This window comes from Bos indicus, chromosome 13 (assembly GCF_029378745.1).
Source record: "Bos indicus isolate NIAB-ARS_2022 breed Sahiwal x Tharparkar chromosome 13, NIAB-ARS_B.indTharparkar_mat_pri_1.0, whole genome shotgun sequence".
Classification (NCBI taxonomy): Eukaryota; Metazoa; Chordata; class Mammalia; order Artiodactyla; family Bovidae; genus Bos; species Bos indicus.
Window position 1 is genome coordinate 28,590,635 of NC_091772.1, and position 19,737 is coordinate 28,610,371.

The window sequence follows — 19,737 nt, forward strand, 5'->3', positions numbered from 1 at the left end:
AAGATTATTTCAGTGTAAAGTATTATAGATAGGGTCATTTATAAGAGACTGGGTGGCAACCATCAAAATCTTTTTTTTTTTTCCCCTATTTTATTCCCCAGAGTGACAAGCGCTTAGCAAGCTTTGACATAGTTGGAAGTTACAACTGCATTCACTCATCTAGACGGTTATCAGTACTTGGCATGAACACATTTCCACTTACATCCTGTCTGTCCTCTGTGTGTGTGTGTGTGTGTGTGTGTGTGTGTGTGTGTGTGTTCAGTCGTTTGGTTGTGTCCGACTCTTTGCGCCTCCACAGACTCTAGCCATACTCCTCTGTCCATGGAATTTTTCCAGGCAAGAATACTGGAGCGGGTTGCCATTTCCTACTGCAGGGGATCTTCCAGACCCAGGGATCAAACCTACATCTCCTGTGTCTCCTGCAATGGCAGTCAGATTCTTTACCACTAGCACCACCTAGGAAGCCCCTCTGTCCTCTACGACCTTGTCACATGAGTTGTATATGACACTGGGAGGATTAGAAGTGATAACCACTGTCCATAAAAGGCTCAGGGGACCATGTGTCAGGAAGCCTAAAAGGTTAAGCAATTAAGACATTTTTGACCGACACGCAACCCCATCCCTTGTCAAGCGAACTTGCACTGCACTCTAGAAATACTCCATAAAGCCTTGTACAGAGTCTCAAGGAATACCAAATTACTAGGAATAATTACACCACAAATTATGTAGCATTTCCCCAGAGGCCGAGGTAGTTAACAATTCCATTTTACAAAGAGGTAGCAAGGGAAGAGGCTTGCCCAGGTTACCATAGCTACTAAGTGGTCCAGTTTGGGCATCGGATGGCCCGAGATGTGCGGAGAAATCTTCTGAGCATGTTATATGTTCTAATGCATTGAATCCTAATCATAGCTCCATGAGGCAAGTTCTAAAATTAATGTATAGATAAAATTGGCAGGAAGATTGGAGGCCGTTTTGATTCCCGGGTTACAGATAAGGAAACTGAAGCTTAAAGAGGCTGGACAATTGGCCAAGGTGATGGAGCTACTAAGCATCAGGCTGGTAACTCTGGGACCTTGACTGATTTAAATTCTGGCCAGGTTTTGAAGCCAGGCTGTCTGGCCCTTGAATCTGTGCTGTCAGTGTATCGGTGATAAGCTGCTCTTCCCCAGAGCCATACAGCCTAATTTTGACTCAGGTATCTACTCTTTCCCTGCTGTGCCATCCTGAATAAGTTACTTAACTGCTCTATGCTGAAATTTCCTCATCTGAAAAATGGGAAGAATAATGGAGTTAATTATCATCTGATGATTCAGCACGTGTGGAACACTTAGAACAATTTGGCACAGAAAGAAGTACTCAGTAGCTACACTGATGATGAATCACTAAGCCATAAAATTTCCCAAAGCATTAAAAACTGGCTTTGGGAATTAAAGCTTGCATCATATTGAACTGTTTGGGAATGTGCTCATTTGCATAAAGTAAAGGATACTTATATTTTTTTATCAGCTGGTTTCTATCTAGTGATTTCTAAACCCTGAGGGCTCTGTTGAGCCCCCTCAGGTGAACCCTGTCAGGGGTAAGGGACAAGCCAGAGGGGTTCAAACTTGCTCCATTTACATGACACTTAGACTACAGTATAGTGTAAACAGAAATTGTAAAATCAAAGTTGATCTACAGTATTATTTTAAGTCCAGGCGTATAACATAGTGATTCCATATTGTTATAGAATGGCTGCCATCAAAAATACAACAAATAACAACCGTTGGCAAGGATGTGGAGAAAGGCAACCACCAGCACCAGCGCTTGGAGGAGGCAGTGGCACCCCACTCCAGTACTCTCGCCTGGAAAATCCCATGGATGGAGGAGCCTGGTAGGCTGCAGTCCATGGGGTCGCTAAGAGTCGGACACAACTGAGTGACTTCACTTTCTCTTTTCACCTTCAGGCATTGGAGAAGGAAATGGCAACCCACTCTAGTGTTCTTGCCTGGAGAATCCCAGGGACGGGGGAGCCTGGTGGGCTGCCGTCTATGGGGTCGCACAGAGTCGGGCACGACTGAAGCGACTTAGCAGCAGTAGCAGCAGCACCAGTGCTGGTGGGGATGTAAGTCGGTGCATTCACTGTGCAAAACAGTAGAGTCCTCAAAATCCTAAAACCAGAACTACCATGTGACCCAGCAGCTCCTCGCCTGGGCTTATAGCTGAAGAAAATGAAAATACTAATTTGAAACAATATATGCACTCTAATATTCAGAGCAGCATCACTTACAATTGCTAAGATAATGGAAGCAACTTAAGTGGCCATCAACAGATGAATGGGTAAAGAAGTTGTGATGCACACACACACACACACACACACTATGGAACATTACTCAGCCATAAAAAAGAATGAAAATGTTGCCATTTGCAACAACATGGATGGACCCACACAGTATTATATGTCGTGCAGTAAGTCAGACAGAGAAAGAAAAACACTGTAGGTTTTCACTTATGTGTGAAACCTAAAAGATAAAGCAAATGAAACATAAATTTTATATCTATAAAATTTAGGACACAAAAACACCATGCAACTTGATATGTTCTAGTCCTCAGAACCCAACCTGCAATATCTCTGCTGTCTGCTGGCACCCAGCAGGTGGCTTGATGTATGAGATGGGGGCTTTGGCAAGATCTGGAAATCTTCTGTGTTGCTTTGGTAACTAAATTGTCGGTTCTTCACCAGGCAAGTGAACAAACTGGCAAGTAGAGAGATTCAAGGGCTCTGGGGCAGGGCCGCAGGGGTGGGAGAGACAGGGAAGAGCACAGAGCAGCCGAGAGTTTCCCAGACCTCTGATCCCTTCACCACCTCTTCCCCCTTCTCCCTCCCTCCCCTCCATCTCTGGGCAGGATGGGACAAGCTGCAGCAGAGGCTGCCAGGATGCACAGCTCTGTCTCTCCAAATCCTCCTGCACCCGCTCCTTATAAAGGGAGAATGGGGTGCCCTTGGTATAACTGCACAGAGAAAGGGGCGCTGTTACAGCCAGTGGAGAACACACAGCCCATTGCAGAAGTAAGAATACCCCGGATGTGCAAAAAGTCGCCCAGCCCACCTCTAGACATGACCTTCTGCTGCAAAGGGAGGCACACTGACATCTCTGCAGCACAGGGAAAGATGAATAATAGAGCTTTATGAAATGAGCAAGTGCAATTCAAGTCGAGCAATGAGCCAAAAATTAATGTGAGTTGTGGGTGAAAAACAGAAAACACCCAGATTTGTTAATACCCAGGTTCCCGTGAAGCCATCCTTTCCAGATGGCCAGCTCTCTCTCCATCTCCACACTCTCTTGGGCTGGGGGTGCACACACACACGTGTTTTCTGTGTATCTTTCCCGTAGTGACACAATTATTCACATTTTGCTGACCTGCATTGGGTGTTAAGCTTGTTTCTGCCCCTCACCTTTCTCACCCGTCTTGGGCAGAAAGGCTACACCAGAGAGCCCACAGTCCCCACCTGTATCCCAAGGCTCCTTTCTGCCAACACTGCTTTGGGTCACCTTGGAGAATTTGTGGAAATGATTTTGTACAAGGATCAACAAAACAACTCAGCAGTAGCGCACACACACACAAAACAAAGCCACAAAAATCAACTTTCTAGAGGGTCATTTCTGGGAGGTAAGGTGTCGCCCTGTCTTCCTCTCCTGAAATTCCCTTTCTTGCCCCCCACACAGTTTGAACCCCATAAAACTGTCTTTTCAGTAGGACGTAATCAGCCAACACTGGCCATTTCAAAGTATTCCAAGTGATATGCTTAAAAAACCGGTTAAAATGAACATCAAGGGAGAATGGCCTACAGAAATGGAGGGCTGGGGTGGAAGGAGGGTAAGGTGGGGAAGGAAGCAAAGAAGGGGATGTTGCTAAGGAACCAGAGCCTGGACCTCAACTGCCTGGAACCTGGTCTCTCCTCCTTGCCCTGAGCTGGCTGCTCCTGGAGTTGTGTGTGCCTGTATGGTGGGGTGAGTGTATTGGGTGTGGCCCCTGGATGACTGCACAACCTGCTGAATCCTGACACTCCTCTGTCACAGCCCCACAGGGAGACTGGGGTTCGCTTTGGTTATCAAGCAGAGCAGAGCTCCCCAACTTTTCCATAAAGGCCCTCCACGCAAAAAAGAGGATGTACAGGTCCCTCCCTCCTCTCGCCAGAGGCGGAAACTCCTGAGCTGCTTGTGGCCCCCAAGGGTATACTTTAAGGACTATTTCTTATTCCTCCAAGCCACTAATTTTGATTCCACATAGAGTGACCATCACATACCACTATGTCCTCCGTCTGTGATCTATACCTTAACATCTATTTGCTTCACGATGTGCCTTTAAGATGTTAAATATTATCAGCCACCCCCAGGGGTGGGGAAGACATCTGTTTGGCTCATTTGGGCGCATGCCCAGCTTTGCAGCCAGAAGCTTAATAAATGATGATGGCCATCGCAGTGACTCTGAGATCAGCCCACAGCACTGCTGCCTGACCCCGCTGGCTCTTGTTTTATGAGGCGGCCTGGGGGCCTGGGAGGTCCCAGACAGAAGGTCCAGAACACCCAGGGCCCTCGGTCTGCTCCCAGCTCTGCACAGGGCTTCCCACCCCTGACTGAGACTGCACCTCCTGGTGACTTCAGTCCAGACAGGAGCAGATGGCCCGGCCAGCCCTCGCTTTAGTAGACGGGCCAGCTAGCAAAGCAGACCACCCTTCTCGGCTGAGAAGATATGGAATCAACTCTGTGTATTTCTTTTCTCGGCAAAGTGCGTTTTGGGGAAATTCTTGGCTTCTTTGATAGAAAATAATCCTTTGCATTTTTATAGAAGAACATGATAAACCATGGAAGTAGCTAAGGATGGGGGCTGAGGGTGAATATGAACGTGTGTTTGCACACAGAGGAAACTCAGGGCTTGTTCATTTATCCCATGCAACACTATCAGACTTCCAGATTTCTGAAAAAGTCATGTACAGGTTGCATTTTAAAGCCCATTATACATAAGAATATTACTTTGCCTTCAAGGCTGCTTTATTCAGAGGCTATATAAACTTACTTTATCTTTAAGCCGGTATCACTAGAATCTTTGTCAGGCAGAGGAAAGTGATGAGAATCCAAGAATTATTAAATCTGCTGCAAAGGTTCTCTCATACCTGATACCCTCAGGCTTAGACAAGATGTTGAAACTCTTTATCCTGTGTCAAATCTGCGTATCTTGACTTTATTGATTAGAAACTGAGTTCAAAGAAACAAAACAACCCCAGGAAGCCCATCTGAGTTCAGTTCTCGATCTGAGATGAGATTTGTTTTTTTAAACTTTTATTTATTTATTTGTAGCTGTGCTGGGTCTTTGTTGCTTCACGAGCTTTTCTTTAGTTGAGGCAAGCGGGGGCTACTATCTAGCTGCCGTACACAGGCTTCTCATCACAGTGCTTTCTCCTGTTGTGCAGGACAGGCTCTAGGGTGCATGGGCCTCTACAGCTGTGGCACGTGGGCTCAGTAGCTGCAGCTCCCAGGCTCGAGAGCACAGGCTCACTAGCTATGGCACATGGGCGTAGCTGCTCTGCAGCATGTGGAATCTTCCTGGACCAGAGATCGAACCTGTGCCTCCTGCACTGGCAGGCAGATTCTTTACCACTGAGCATCACCAGGGAAGCCCTGAGAGAAGGCTTTAAGTCTTTAATTCTAGTCATTTATGAAGCTGGTGTTGGGGCCAACATGAGAGCCATGTATCCCATAAACCGTCTCACAAGTCTGGTATTAATCGTATATATTCCTTACTTGTGCAATGAAAGAGAATAGGCTGAAATGTCAGAGGAGTGGTGTTCCAGCTGCGTATATTACTCTGTGACCCTTGAGCAAGTTAATCAACCTGTCTGAGTTTCTGTTTCTCCATCTGAGTTAGCATCTTATTTACATAGTTAATGTGAAGGTTAAATAAGATATGCTCCAGAGAAACTCTGTAAAGTGCCATCATTATTATAGAGGTCGTTCAATAGGAAATTTGGATAAACTTAAACAAGTCTATTAAGTTTATAATTTTTTTCTTGCTTAAATGATCTACTCTTTATCCTTCAGAGATAGCTGCCCGACAGAAATATCATGGAAGCCTAATAGGAAATTTTTATGTTTTTTAGTTAGCCACATGAAACAAGGAACAAGAAACAGGTGAGATTAATTTTAATTATGTATTGTCTTTCATCTCACATAGCCCAATATTATTTCAACATGGAATCACTGATATGAAAATCATTAATTAGATATTTTATTTTAAAAAAATGAAGTCTTCAGAATCTGGTGCTTGTTTTACAGTCACAGTCCATCTTAATTGGGACTGGCCACATTTCCAGGGCTCCAACTGTACCCCACAGTGTAGCTTTAAATCTCCCTTGATGCTTCTGTCCCACTGGTTTTATCAGGATTAGGGACACTATGTGATACACAAGAATAGTCCAGCTACTATCTTTAATTCTCTTGAAAACACACTGACTTGTTTAAGTTTGCTCCATTTCTCAGAATCACAGGATACTTCGTTCCTCTATTTTAACGGAAGTAAATAGTTATAAATATGATGCCAATGGCCACTTAGAGATGGGGTCAGAGAAGAGAGAGACAGTAATCTTAGGATTCACCCCACATCACTGGGCAGCTCCCTCTGTGCAGGGGATGGAGAAGACTCTGGTGTGCTCTCTCATCAAAGGGAGGAAATTCTGCCATGAGCATAATACCCACTCATCCAAAGAACCGGGAAAGACCTTGACACGAGGCATCTCTGGAAGTAGAAGGTACATATCTGTTTTTCTCTCATTGGCTTGTCTTCCTAAGACAAGCCCTCACACAGTATCATAAGCCTCAAGAGACCCTAAAAAGGAAGGACCACACCTCAGCCATTCCAATCTAGTGAAAATCTATTGTATTTTTTAAGAAACTCAAAAGAGCGAGCCTGGAATCTTCCCATTAATAGCTTCCAGTCCTCCACCCACTGACTCTCATTGTCAGGAAATTCCTCTCTGTCTTATTGAAATGATTCTCACTAAGAGTAAAGCTCATTTCTCTTTCTTTGCTTCCAAAATGTTCCCTTAAATACACACTCAGGTCAGAAAAAAGTGAAGAAAGTCATTTTAAAGGAGTAACTATATGAAGGCCAGATGCGAGTTCAGTTTAATACAAAACAAGCATGACACCCTCCTGACTGGTTATAGAAGTATCAAAAGGTTGGTTGAGACAAGTCCATGATGGTGGCCTCTTGTATTTTGATTCAGGCTTTTTCAAGTACGTTTCTAAAAGGTTGAAACAATTTGGTGCAATGGAGAAAATGCCATTGACTCTGTTGAATGCGAGTGCGTTGTGGCTGGACAAAGTTCACCCAATGATGACCAAAGCTGAAGGGTTGACTTGTTACTAAATCACACCTTTGTGTCACAGCATGGTTTCAGCTGTCCGTAAGTGCAATTCAGTGACTTAGGGCATCACGTGGTCATATCGTGGGTGTCAGGAACCTGCCTGTGGATTGAGGGATGAGCCTTCTGAATATTAATATTCCTGTATGTGAATTCTTGACCTCTGTTCTTTCCCCTGTACACGTAATGTGGGATTTACTCAACACCATCAGGAACTTAGAAGTGCAGATTCCACTTGGCAATCTCAAAAGGGTTTCGTAATAAACCTTCAATGTGGGGATTATGGCCATTTTGCTCTGTAACCCTTAAAAGGGAAATGCTTCCATCACAGTGGCCAGGTTTGCACAGGTGCAGGAAATAATCTCTGTAGTTGTCTGATTACCAGCATCCTTCTGATACAAAGCAATTCTGGTTACATTTTAATTCTTAGTTAGCCCAGTGTTCTACCACTTCTGCGGCTGGAAACTGTGCTGCTTCTGAAGGTCTGTGGTCTAGCCTTGGATGAGTCTCTTGTCCTAATCTTTAGTGGCTGAAAAGCTGGACATCCCATGTCTGTTGCTATTATCAATGCCCTTCATTCTTTCATCCTTGTGTGTAAACCTGTTTTAATCTTTGTGAAAGATGACCATTTCCTCAAAACTTGCCTCTCCATCTTTTAACCCCTGTGAGGTCAGCGTAGGAAACATCCACCCTTCCCCACCAGATCAAAAGATTAGGAAGGGTACTGCTCAGTCTACAGCTTATTGCAAATATTCTGGAACTGTTCTTAACAATGGCAAAAACTTTAGCATTTAATATGCATAATACTGGTGACTAAACAACTTACAAGGTTCTCAGCCTATGAAGCTGTTTAAAAAAAGGTTCCAAGTCAAAATATTATATGCTATTAATAACTTAGAGATGGGTCCCAATGAATTCAAGAATAGGGAATCCCCTAAAGCTCCTGTCAAAAGAGTACAATCCTGGGCTACAGTAGTTTGTAGGATACAAAGAAAAGTCATATATTTAAGTTGGCTTTTGTCCATCCTTGTTTCTCCAAGTTCTGTTGAAACTCACATTGTAATAATATATGAGAGTTTAGAATCATTTCTTCTTCATTTTTTTTTTCCTGAGGCAAGGATTACAACTTTATTTGGAAAGCCAGCTGACCAAAAAGATAGAAGACTAATGTCTCAAAACAACCATCTTCTTCTTCATATTTTTAAAATGAATTTTATTGGAGTATAGATTTATACCATTATGTATGTTAGTTTCCACTGTACAGCAAAGTGAAATCAGTTATACATATATCCATTCTTTTTAAGATTCTTTTCCCATATAGGTCACTGAAAGTGAAAGTTCTAGCTGCTCAGTTGTGTCTGACTCTTTATGACCCAATGGACTGTAGCCCACCAAACTCCTCTGTCCGTGGAAATCTCCTCTCAAGAATATTGGAGTGGTTTGCCATTCCTATCTCCAAGGGATTTTTCCCAACACAGGGATTGAATCTGGGTCTCCTGCATCACAGGCAGATTTTCTTTTTTTTTTTTACCATTTAAGCGGTGGCAAGAATACACAGAACTGTACAAAAAAGATCTTCCCAACCCAGATAATCACGATGGTGTGATCACTCACCTAGAGCCAGACATCCTGGAATGTGAAGTCAAGTGGGCCTTAGAAAGCATCACTACAAACAAAGCTATTGGAGGTGATGGAATTCCAGTTGAGCTATTTCAAATCCTGAAAGATGATGCTGCAAAAGTGCTGCACTAAATATGCCAGCAAATTTGGGAAACTCAGCAGTGGCCACAGGACTGGAAAAGGTCAGTTTTCATTCCAATCCCAAAGAAAGGCAATGCCAAAGAATGCTCAAGCTACTGCACAGTTGCACTCATCTCACATGCTAGTAAAGTAATGCTCAAAATTCTCCAAGCCAGGAGAATTCTCCAGCAATATGTGAACCATGAACTTCCAGATGGTCAAGCTGGTTTTAGAAAAGGCAGAGGAACCAGAGACCAAATTGCCAACATCTGCTGGATCATCGAAAAAGCAAGACAGTTCCAGAAAAACATCTATTTCTGCTTTATTGACTATGCCAAAGCCTTTGACTATGTGGATCACAATAAACTGTGGAAAATTCTGAAAGAGATGGGAATTCCAGACCACCTGACCTGCCTCCTGAGAAACCTGTATGCAGGTCAGGAAGCAACAGTTAGAACTGGACATGGAACAACAGACTGGTTCCAAATCGGGAAAGGATTACATCAAGGCTGTATATTGTCACCCTGCTTATTTAACTTATATGCAGAGTACATCATGAGAAATGCTGGGCTGGAAGGAGCACAAGCTGCAATTAAGATTGCCGGGAGAAATATCAATAACTTCAGATATGCAGATGACACCACCCTTATGGCAGAAAGTGAAGAGGAACTAAAGAGCCTCTTGATGAAGGTGAAAGAGGAGAGTGAAAAAGTTGGCTTAAAGCTCAACATTCAGAAAACTAAGATCATGGCATCTAGTCCTATCACTTTATGGCAAATAGATGGGGAAACAGTGGAAACAGTGTCAGACTTTATTTTTCTGGGCTCCAAAATCACTGCATATGGTGACTGCAGCCATAAAATTAAAAGACACTTACTCCTTGGAAGGAAAGTTATGACCAACCTAGACAGCATATTAAAAAGCAGAGATACTACTTTGCCAATAAAGTTATGTCTAGTCAAGGCTATGGTTTTTCCAGTGGTCATATATGGATGTGAGAGTTGGACTGTGAAGAAAGCTGAGTGCCGAAGAATTGATGAATTTGAACTGTGGTGTTGAAGAAGACTCTTGAGAGTCCCTTAGACTGCAAGGAGATCCAACCAGTCCATTCTAAAGGAGATCAGTCCTGGGTGTTCATTGGAAGGACTGATGCTAAAGCTGAAACTCCAATACTTTGGCCACCTCATGCGAAGAGTTGACTCATTGGAAAAGACCCTGATGCTGGCAGGGATTGGGGGCAGGAAGAGAAAGGGACGACAGAGAATGAGATGACTGGATGGCATCACCGACTTGACGGACGTGAGTTTGAGTAAACTCCAGGAGTTGGTGATGGACAGGGAGTCCTGGTGTGCTGTGATTCATGGAGTCGCAAAGAGTCGGACCAGAGAAGGCAATGGCACCCCACTCCAGTACTCTTGCCTGGAAAATCCCATGAACGGAGGAGCCTGGTGGGCTGCAGTCCATGGGGTCACGAAGAGTTGGACACGACTGAGCAACTTCCCTTTCACTTTTCACTTTCATGCATTGGAGAAGGAAAGGGCAACCCACTCCAGTGTTCTTGCCTGGAGAATCCCAGGGACGGGGGAGTCTGTTGGGCTGCCGTCTATGGGGTCGCACAGAGCTGGACACGACTGAAGCGACTTAGCAAAGAGTTGGACATGACTGAGAGACTGAACTGGAACTGGAAGCCATTAAGGAAGCCCCATATAGATCATTACAGAGTATTCATTCAGTAGAGTTTCCTGTGCTATACAGTAGATCCTTATTCAGTTCAGTTCAGTTCGGTTCAGTCACTCAGTTATGTCCGACTCTTTGTGACCCCATGAACTGCAGCACGCCAGGCCTCCCTGTCCATCACCAACTCCTGGAGTCCACCCAAACCCACGTCCATCAAGTCGGTGATGCCATCCAACCATCTTATCCCCTGTCGTCCCCTTCTTCTCCTGCCCTCAATCCTTCCCAGCATCAGGGTGTTTTCCAATGAGTCAGCTCTTCCCATCAGGTGGTCAAAGTACTGGGTTTCAGCTTCAACATCAGTCCTTCCAATGAACACCCAAGACTGATCTCCTTTAGGATGAACTGGTTGGATCTCCTTGCAGTCCAAGGGACTCTCAAGAGTCTTCTCCAACACCACAGTTCAAAAGCATCAATTCTTCAGTGCTCAGCTTTCTTTATAGTCCAACTCTCACATCCATACATGACCACTGGAAAAACCATAGCCTTGACTAGATGGACCTTTCTTGGCAAAGTAATGTCTCTGCTTTTTAATATACTGTCTAGGTTGGTCATAACTTTCCTTCCAAGGAGTAAGTGTCTTTTAATTTCATGGCTGCAGTCACCATCTGCAGTGACTTTGGAGCCCAGAAAAATAAAGTCTGACACTGTTTCCACTGTTTCCCCATCTATTTGCCATGAAGTGATAGGACTGGAGGATCCATATTAGCTACCCATTTTATATATAGTAGTTTGTATATATCAATCCCAACATCCAATTTATCCCCTCCCCCTTTGGTAACCAGAAGTTTGTTTTCCACATCTGTGTATTTCTGGTTTTGTAGATAAGTTCATCAGTAAATTTTTTTTTTTTTAGATTCCACATACAAGCGATATCATATGATATTTGTCTTTCTCTGACTTACTTTACTCAGTATGACAGTCTCCATCCATGTCACTGCAAATGGCGTCATTTTGTTCTTTTTTACGGCTGATTAACATTCCTTTGTATATATGTAGAACATCTTTATCCATTTGTTTGTCAATGGACATTTAGGTTGCTTCCACTTTTTTTTTTTTTTTGGTGCTAAACTCAAAGCAATTGGTTCTATGGTCCTTGGGGGAGGTACTTCCAGAGTATCTTAGGATTTGCCCATTTTTTCACTCACAAGGATTTATTTAGTGACCTATGTGCCAGGCCCTGGGCTGGGTGCTGGGGCTACACAGTGACCATGACACAGACCCGGCCCTCACACTGTTGATGGCCCTGGGAAATGCCAAGTAAACAGGCCATGACAGTGAGTCGTGATGAGTTGTGACAGTAAGAGGGAAAGCTCAGGGGCAAGGGTGAAAGTTAATGTCACAGCGCAGGACTGTCAGCAGGGGGTCTTCCCAGGACAGACACACCTCCCCCCACTGACCATGTCCTCTGCCTGCCTCTTATTTATAGAAGAACGTCAGCCTGCTCCAAATTCCAGAAAGTAAATTTAATCACAGAAGTGAGAAAATACAGAAACAAGGGAAATAAGCAAGATAAAATAACAATAGCTCAGCCATTAAACAATGCCAAGAACCTAAGGACCACAGATAATATTCTGAGCCATAGCCTTTGAGTTGCTCTGTAGATACTAACCCACCCCCTCACCAGGTGGAAGAAGTTAACTCTATGCTGACCACAAATCACAAAGACCCCAGGCTGGCTGGAACCAGAAAGCTGATGATGCTGACTTCCAATTACCCCACTACAAACCAATCTGAAGAAAGTCCACACGTTGATCACAACTTCACCATGTGTTTTAAAGCCATTCCCTGAAAGCCCTTGGGGTGTTCAGGTCTGTCAAGCATTAGCTGCCTGGACTACTATCTTGGTGAGTGAAAGTCACTCAGTCATGTCAAGCTCTTTGCGACCCTATGGACTATAGAGTCCATGGAATTCTCCAGGCCAGAATACTGGAGTGGGTAGCCTTTCCCTTCTCCAGGGGATCTTCTGAACCCAGGGATTGAAGCCAGGTCTCCTGCATTGCCAGCAGATTCCTTACCAGCTGAGTCACAGGGAAGCCCTTAGTACCTGCTGTAAATGCTGCACTTCACTTCACCACAATCTTGTTTCAGGAACCAGCTTTACTGTGTGTGGGTGAGCAGACACAAGTCTGGTTGGGTAATGGTTAAGACCCAGACCTGGGGGACTGGGTTTTACCCAGACAAAGGGCTTTCAGGGAAAGTCTTAGAGGGAAAAGTGTCTTCGAATCTGGGAACTGAAAGCTTAACAGAAACTATCCAGGGACAGAGGTGAGGGCATGGGAAGGAGTGTTCCAGGAAGAGGGAATAACATTTGAAGCATGTTCTGAAAAGTGTGGGAAGATGGGAAGAGTGTGAACTTCTCTTATTTGGTCCAATTCAAGGGCATTTGAAAATGCCCTTTCCAAAACTGCTGCATATCAATAACTGCATCTCTTTTCAGTGACTTGAGACTACTTCAAATGCCCCCAACCATATTTCCCCAGAGCAAATCGGCCAACCGATTGTCATTTCACTGCCACTGAGGTGTCATTTCCTGTTTAAGAGGGTAGCTGCTTTCTAAGCCTCTAAGAGCTGATGTTAAAAAGCATCTAAAACACACCAGACCACTCACCTCTCAGCAGCTCAAGTTGACTCTTAACCGTTTAGAGCTCCAAGTGCTTTATCAGTTTGTGACACTGCTAACTGAAGAGATCTTGCTCACCTTATAATCTTATCCACTGCCCCACCCTCCAACCCAAGCCAAAGTTTCAACACTTAATAAGCCTGTGGTCCTCCGAATCTAGTCTAACAAGGACATAATCCAAAACATGGGAGGACAGTACAAGGGTAGATAAATTAATCACAACATTTAGTAGAAATAGTAAAAATGTAATAGTGGAAAAATTGTAAAGAAACCTTCAATGGACCTAAATGAGTTAAGTGACTCAATACTAATGGAATATCCATTTCTGGAATTTATGAAGCTATTCACAAAGATGACAATTTTCAGTAACTTGGAAAAGGCTAATGAAAGACGACATTAAGTGAAAAAAGAAAATACAGAGAATTAGTCACACATGATTGCAACTATGTAAGAAATACAAATATGAAAAGTGCTGGAAAGAAATCTACCAAAATGAGAATAGGAGTTGAACTGTTATTTGTGGTTTTGAGCTTCTTCCCACAGTTTGTCTCTTTCCTACCCTGCATTTGTAACACCTTTAAAACTGAAATCTTATTAAAAGTAGTCACTCTTAAGAAGTTAGCAGTTTGACCATTTTCAAATCTGAGCAGCACATACACGGGAACATGAGATTTGAGTGCCTCTATGTAAATCTCCCCACGGGAGCATAGTTTTCCCTCGTGAATGAGCATGTGGGCATTGTTTCAACCCACTGATGAACAGCAGCATCTCCAGGGCAAATACGATGGAGGTTAAGGAGCACTGCCCTAAGAATATGATAGACACTGGAGAATATTAAGCAAATATGGTTAGAAAAGTTGGAGGTGAACAAGAGTTTTGGAATTAAGTTCTTTAAATCAAGTTTGGAAATTTCACCATTCTTTAGGGCTCTGAGTAAAACAATGATACGTTATTTTTTGAAGCTGAACAAAACCAGGGTCCATTTCTAATGGACTAATTCTAATGCCTGGATTCTAATGCCTGCTCTGACTTCTCTGCCATGGATAAGTTCTTTGGGGATAAATGATTTCCTATGTGTCAACTAACATATAGACAATCAACAGTGATGGCAATGATGACCTCTGGGAGGGAGTAGGAGTTACTCAGCCTTTAGAGAGAAGACAGAGTCAGGAGATTGCTCTTCTTTGTCACACCTATGAAGGCTTGACTTGAAAATAATAAACTGTTTTCTATAACTCGAGCAAGGAAGATGACAAAATCAGTCTTGTAGCAAGAGTTCTCTAGGTTATACTATAGCCAACTCCTTCCATTCAGAAAGATTAGCTAATGGCAGTTGTGGAATTTCCTTTTCTAGAGATTTGTAACAATAGGTTTGATCTATATCTGGCCTTGAATGCCTTAGGGGTCCAGTACAAAGAAGCAGAACGAACAAAAATAGCGTGCAAGCCCGTGCGCTTGCACACACACACACACAAAAACACCAAGGTGTGCCCCAATCTTCTCTCAGAGATTTTAATAGAGATTTTAAAATGATTTATTTTCTCACCCACCCTTCAGCTGAATCAATATCTGAACTGCATCAGTCGCAGAAAAAACTTAGAAAGTTGGCCAGGAGTCATTTACCTGAACTAGGAGTTCCAGCTTCCGGTCATCAAGAAGATGTACTTGACATCGACGGCCCTCCGTCATCTAAGGAGAAAGACAAATGATGGTCACCAAGAGTCTAATGGCCTTTCACAAGGTTAGAGGGTCCCCATGCTGGATGACGGCAGGCACATTCCTCTGGGCAAAACCTTCCCTGGGAGCTGGAGACTATAAGGCCAAGAAATGGCAGGACTGGTTCATTCATTCATTCAAAAATATTTATTGAACACTTTCTATGCGCCAGGTACTATTTTGGGAGCTGGTGCATAGCGGCACACAAGACTAGGTATGTGCCTGTTCTCACTGAGGTTACATCTTTATGGGGGAGATGTAAAATAAACTAGCAAATGCATATGTAACGTAATATCAGGTGGTAATAGTTCTTCCTTCTTGAGTCACTCTTCAACAATTTTGTCACTGTGCATTAGGGTCACAGTTCAGTATCTGGTCTGGGCCACCTCCCAACTCGTTCCCCTATTTGATCACAGGGAGCAAATGACCACCCCACTGGCAACTGATCTTGATTTCTGTGTTAATCATCCCCCCTCCTCAGGTATGACCCTAGTCCCTACAGAGCTATCACTTATGTTACAGGAACCCTGGAGATAAAAGCTCACAGCTGAACTTGACCTCTCACCCTTGTGCCTTTCACCAATAACATATCTGTACAATAGAAAGAGCATCTTGGCAGGCAGCAGGAGACCAAGTCAAGTCTTAACCATGCTGGTTATTGGCTGCAGGACCTTGAACAAGCCTCTGTTCATCTCTGCACCCCGATCTCAGTTATTAAAACGAGTAGGTGGGCCCACTGGGAGCAATGGTAAATGTTTAACAACCAGCTTTCTGGAAGGAAAAAGCTTTCAGAATGCTTCCAAATTTGTAGCATATGCTGGAGCCCTGGCATCATCCTCAAAGGAAATCCTCTGAAGATCAAGCTTTCTGGGAGATGTTAGACAGCCACCATTCTAACCAAAAGACTCTTGCTGCTCCAAGAAGCTTCACCACGTCTGATTTCAAGCAACTGTCAGGACAACATGCAGAGTGTTTCTAACAGACAGAGACAAAACACACCACCTCCAGGTAGAATGATGCTGGGAGAGGGCAGGGAAGCTCCATGCCTCTCCCCCATAACCTCCCTATGCATTTCTTCTATCTGGCTGTTCCTGGGTTTCATCCTTTTATAATAAACCAGTGGGGCTTTCCAGGTGGCTCACTGGTAAAGAATCTCAGTGGTAAGAACAACAACAATAAACCAGTAATCTAGTAAGTAGAAACAAAACAAGAAAAACCTAATACATACCACTTCAAGAATGGAGATCCTAGCAAAGGCCAGTAAAATAATTAGGACGTGTTAAATTGATTTACTTAGTTATTATAGTATGTATTAACTTTGTTTCAACATAACTTATTTAACTGTAAGTTTATATAATTTAGTGTTAATAATGCCTATGTTTTACAACTGGAGCACAGAATTCCTGAAAAGATAACAACTATGCTCACAAGTGAATACGAGCCACCCCAACACAGCTGCCTGGACCAGAAGACTCCAAGATTCCTTCCAGTCTTTGGCTTTACATATGGCTGTAGCCCCCACTGAAGCCACCTTCTCTTTCCCCAGCTATCAGCCATGTCATGCAGACCCAAAGGAAAGATGAGCATGGACTAATTCCAGCCTTGCCTCACTTCATGGGCATCCCAGTACGTTCTCAGGAGCGCCTTCTCCGGGAAACATGGAGAAGGCAGCCTCTTCTCTCCTTGCCCAACCTGGCTCCTTCCCTGACCACTGGCATGAGCAAAGCTGTTGTCTATTCCTACAAGAGAATTCTTTCTCCTTCCTTCAAAGAAGCCAACCAAGTCATAGTATTATTCATGCTTCCATCAAGTCATATTGTCACTCATAGTTATTCATAAGAATATGATTCAGCCATAAGAAAGGAAATGTAGCCATTTATGACAATGTGGATACACTTGTAGAGCATTCTGCTAAGTAAAATAAGTCAAGACAGAAAAAAATACTGTATGATTTCACTTACGTGTAGAATCTAAAATAAACCAATGAAACCAAAAAGCCACGAACTGCTAGATACTGGGAACATGGTGGTGGTTGCCAGAAACAGGAGAATGGGGTCGGGGGTGGAAATTGGGTGAAGCTGGTCAAAGAGTACAAGCTTCCGGTTAGAATAAATAAGACTTGGGCATGTACTGTACAGTCTGCTGACTATAGTGAATAATACAATATTGTATATTTGAAAGTTGCTAAGACAGCAGATATCAAAAGTTCTCATCACAAGAAAAAAATTTTGAAACTTATATAGATGTTAACGAGACTTATTCTGGTGATCACTTAACAACATATACAGATATCAAATTATGCTGCATGCCTGAATATAATCTTATAAGCCAACTATATCTCAATTTTTTAAAAAGGAAAACTTTTACAAAGTGAATAAAAAACTTGGCTTGAAAAAAAAAATCCATCAGCTTCATTTCAATCATTGCCCAATCTAAGATCAAAGAAAGCTACTATAATTTTAAATTATGCTAAAATATATGCTGCCATACCAAATTGTATAAATTATTCTTTTAACAAAAAAGAACACCCAAAATGTTCACGATTCAATAGGGAAGCTGACAGCAACTGCACAGGCATTTTGGATAACATTTTAGATTTTCAGCAATTAAGTTCTTATTAGGATGAACTCAAGGTCAACAGAGAGGGAGTTCTAGGAAGGCGAGTGCTACAACCATCGTAAATATGATTTTTGAATTCCTTTAAAAACCTTTATTAATATTGTTTGAGAAAATTTTCTGAAGGGTGGGGACAACATTTTTTAATTTTATATTTATTTTAACTGGCAGATAATTGCTTTACAATGTTGTATTGGTTTCTGCCATACAACAGTGTGAATCAATCATAAGTACACCTATATCTCCTCTCTCTTGAACCTCTCTCCCACCCTCCCAATCCCATCCTATCCCTCTAGGCTGTCACACAGCACCAGGTTGAGTTCCTTGTATTATACAACAACTTCAAAGCTAAGGACAATTTTAAGGAATTTTAAGAAATTCTGTTTGTCCTTTCCACATATAAAACACAAAGTTTTGAACTTCTTTTTATTGTAAACGGTTAAGGGTATAAACATGTTCTTGAGTTACTTACTCACATTCTAATAAGTTGTATAAAAACCAAGGAAAATTGGTATCCAAGAGACATTACTATATCAAATAAAGTTCTACTCACGGCCATAGAGGTAGCCTTACCATTTTTCTCAAAATATTTCCAAACTTGCAAAGTGTGATGTGACCCTGAGTTCATACCCATATCTAAAGTCTGAGACTCTCATACCTGAGTCTCATTTTCATCGGAAACATACAATTCCAATCCCTGCATCTCATCTTATCTGCTCAGACATTTAAAGAAGTAGCAGTATATTCAGATGTTAAGATCTACCCAAGGATCTTCCAACTTCATTCTTCCCTTAAACAAAATCTCACAACTAAATCTTGGGGGATTTACAAGCACACTCCCTACTCTAATAGGAAATTTGGTTCCCTGGTGGCTCAGATGGTAAAGCATCTGCCTGCAATGCGGGAGACCCAGGTTCGATCCCTGGGTCAGGAAGATCCCCCAGAGAACAAAATGGCAACCCACTCCAGTATTCTTGTCTGGAAAATTCCATGGATGGAGGAGCCTGGTGGGCTACAGCCCATTGGGCTGCAAAGAGTTGTATATGACTGAGCAACTTCACTTTCTCTTTTGGAAGGCAAACTGCCTCTGAGAAAAATCTGCACAGAGAAGTGAGTCTAAACAGAAACTCAACTTTGAATCATCATGTTTTTGAAAGCACAACTTTCTTTTGACAGCACAGCTGTGGCTCTTTTTTTCCTCAAAAAGGAGACCTGTTTGTTGTTCCACATGGAGGGAAATTGGAGCATCCTGCTTTCATCATCAGCTGAGAAAAGGTTTGCCATCCTGGGTGTGTGTAGAGAGAGAGCGGCTGGACATCTGTAGCTTTGTCTGGCTTCCCAGGCACAGTGAAATTTTCTTCTGAATACTAACAATTGCAAACTAATACTGCTTTCCTTGTTCTCATTTTCAGCTGCTCGGGCACAACTGGAGGGCTGGCATTACCCTCAAAGGAAATCCTTTCGGAGAACAAGGCTTCTTGCAGATGTCAGCTGGCTACCTCTCCAGCCATGAATCGACTTGTTACAGAACAATTCTATACCAAGCAGACGCCTGCCAAGTGCACTGTGATGCCAAAGGATACACAGAATAGTGTTATTTTGGAAATAAGGTGTCCGCTCCATTTATCCAACTTTGCTGTTAAGACATACAGTGAATCACGAAAATTATGCACAAACATAGAAATGCATGTATGATACAAGCTTAAGTGAACACAGCAGAATATGAACTGTCTACTATAAAGGTAGCCAATAAAATTGTGGGAATTAAGAGGCAAAAATAAAATAATTGATGTGCTGGGGTAGTAGGGTTATGGGTGGTCCTCCACCCAAATACGACCTCACATCTTTCTTTCTTTTTCAGTTAAAAAATGTAAAAAAGAAACTTTATCTGGAAAAATGAAGGACTCTG

General features: G+C 42.8%; 1 protein-coding gene across 12 annotated transcripts in view; it reads right to left on the minus strand.

Annotated features, from left to right (window-relative positions):
* The window catches only part of FRMD4A (FERM domain containing 4A), a 750,010-nt gene that overhangs the window by 206,688 nt on the left and 523,585 nt on the right, over positions 1-19,737 (minus strand). For all 12 annotated transcript variants that reach the window (XM_070802094.1, XM_070802096.1, XM_070802095.1 and 9 more), the window contains one exon: positions 15,120-15,185. In XM_070802094.1, coding sequence (XP_070658195.1) covers positions 15,120-15,185 — 66 coding nt within the window. The remainder of the gene's footprint in view (positions 1-15,119; positions 15,186-19,737) is intronic.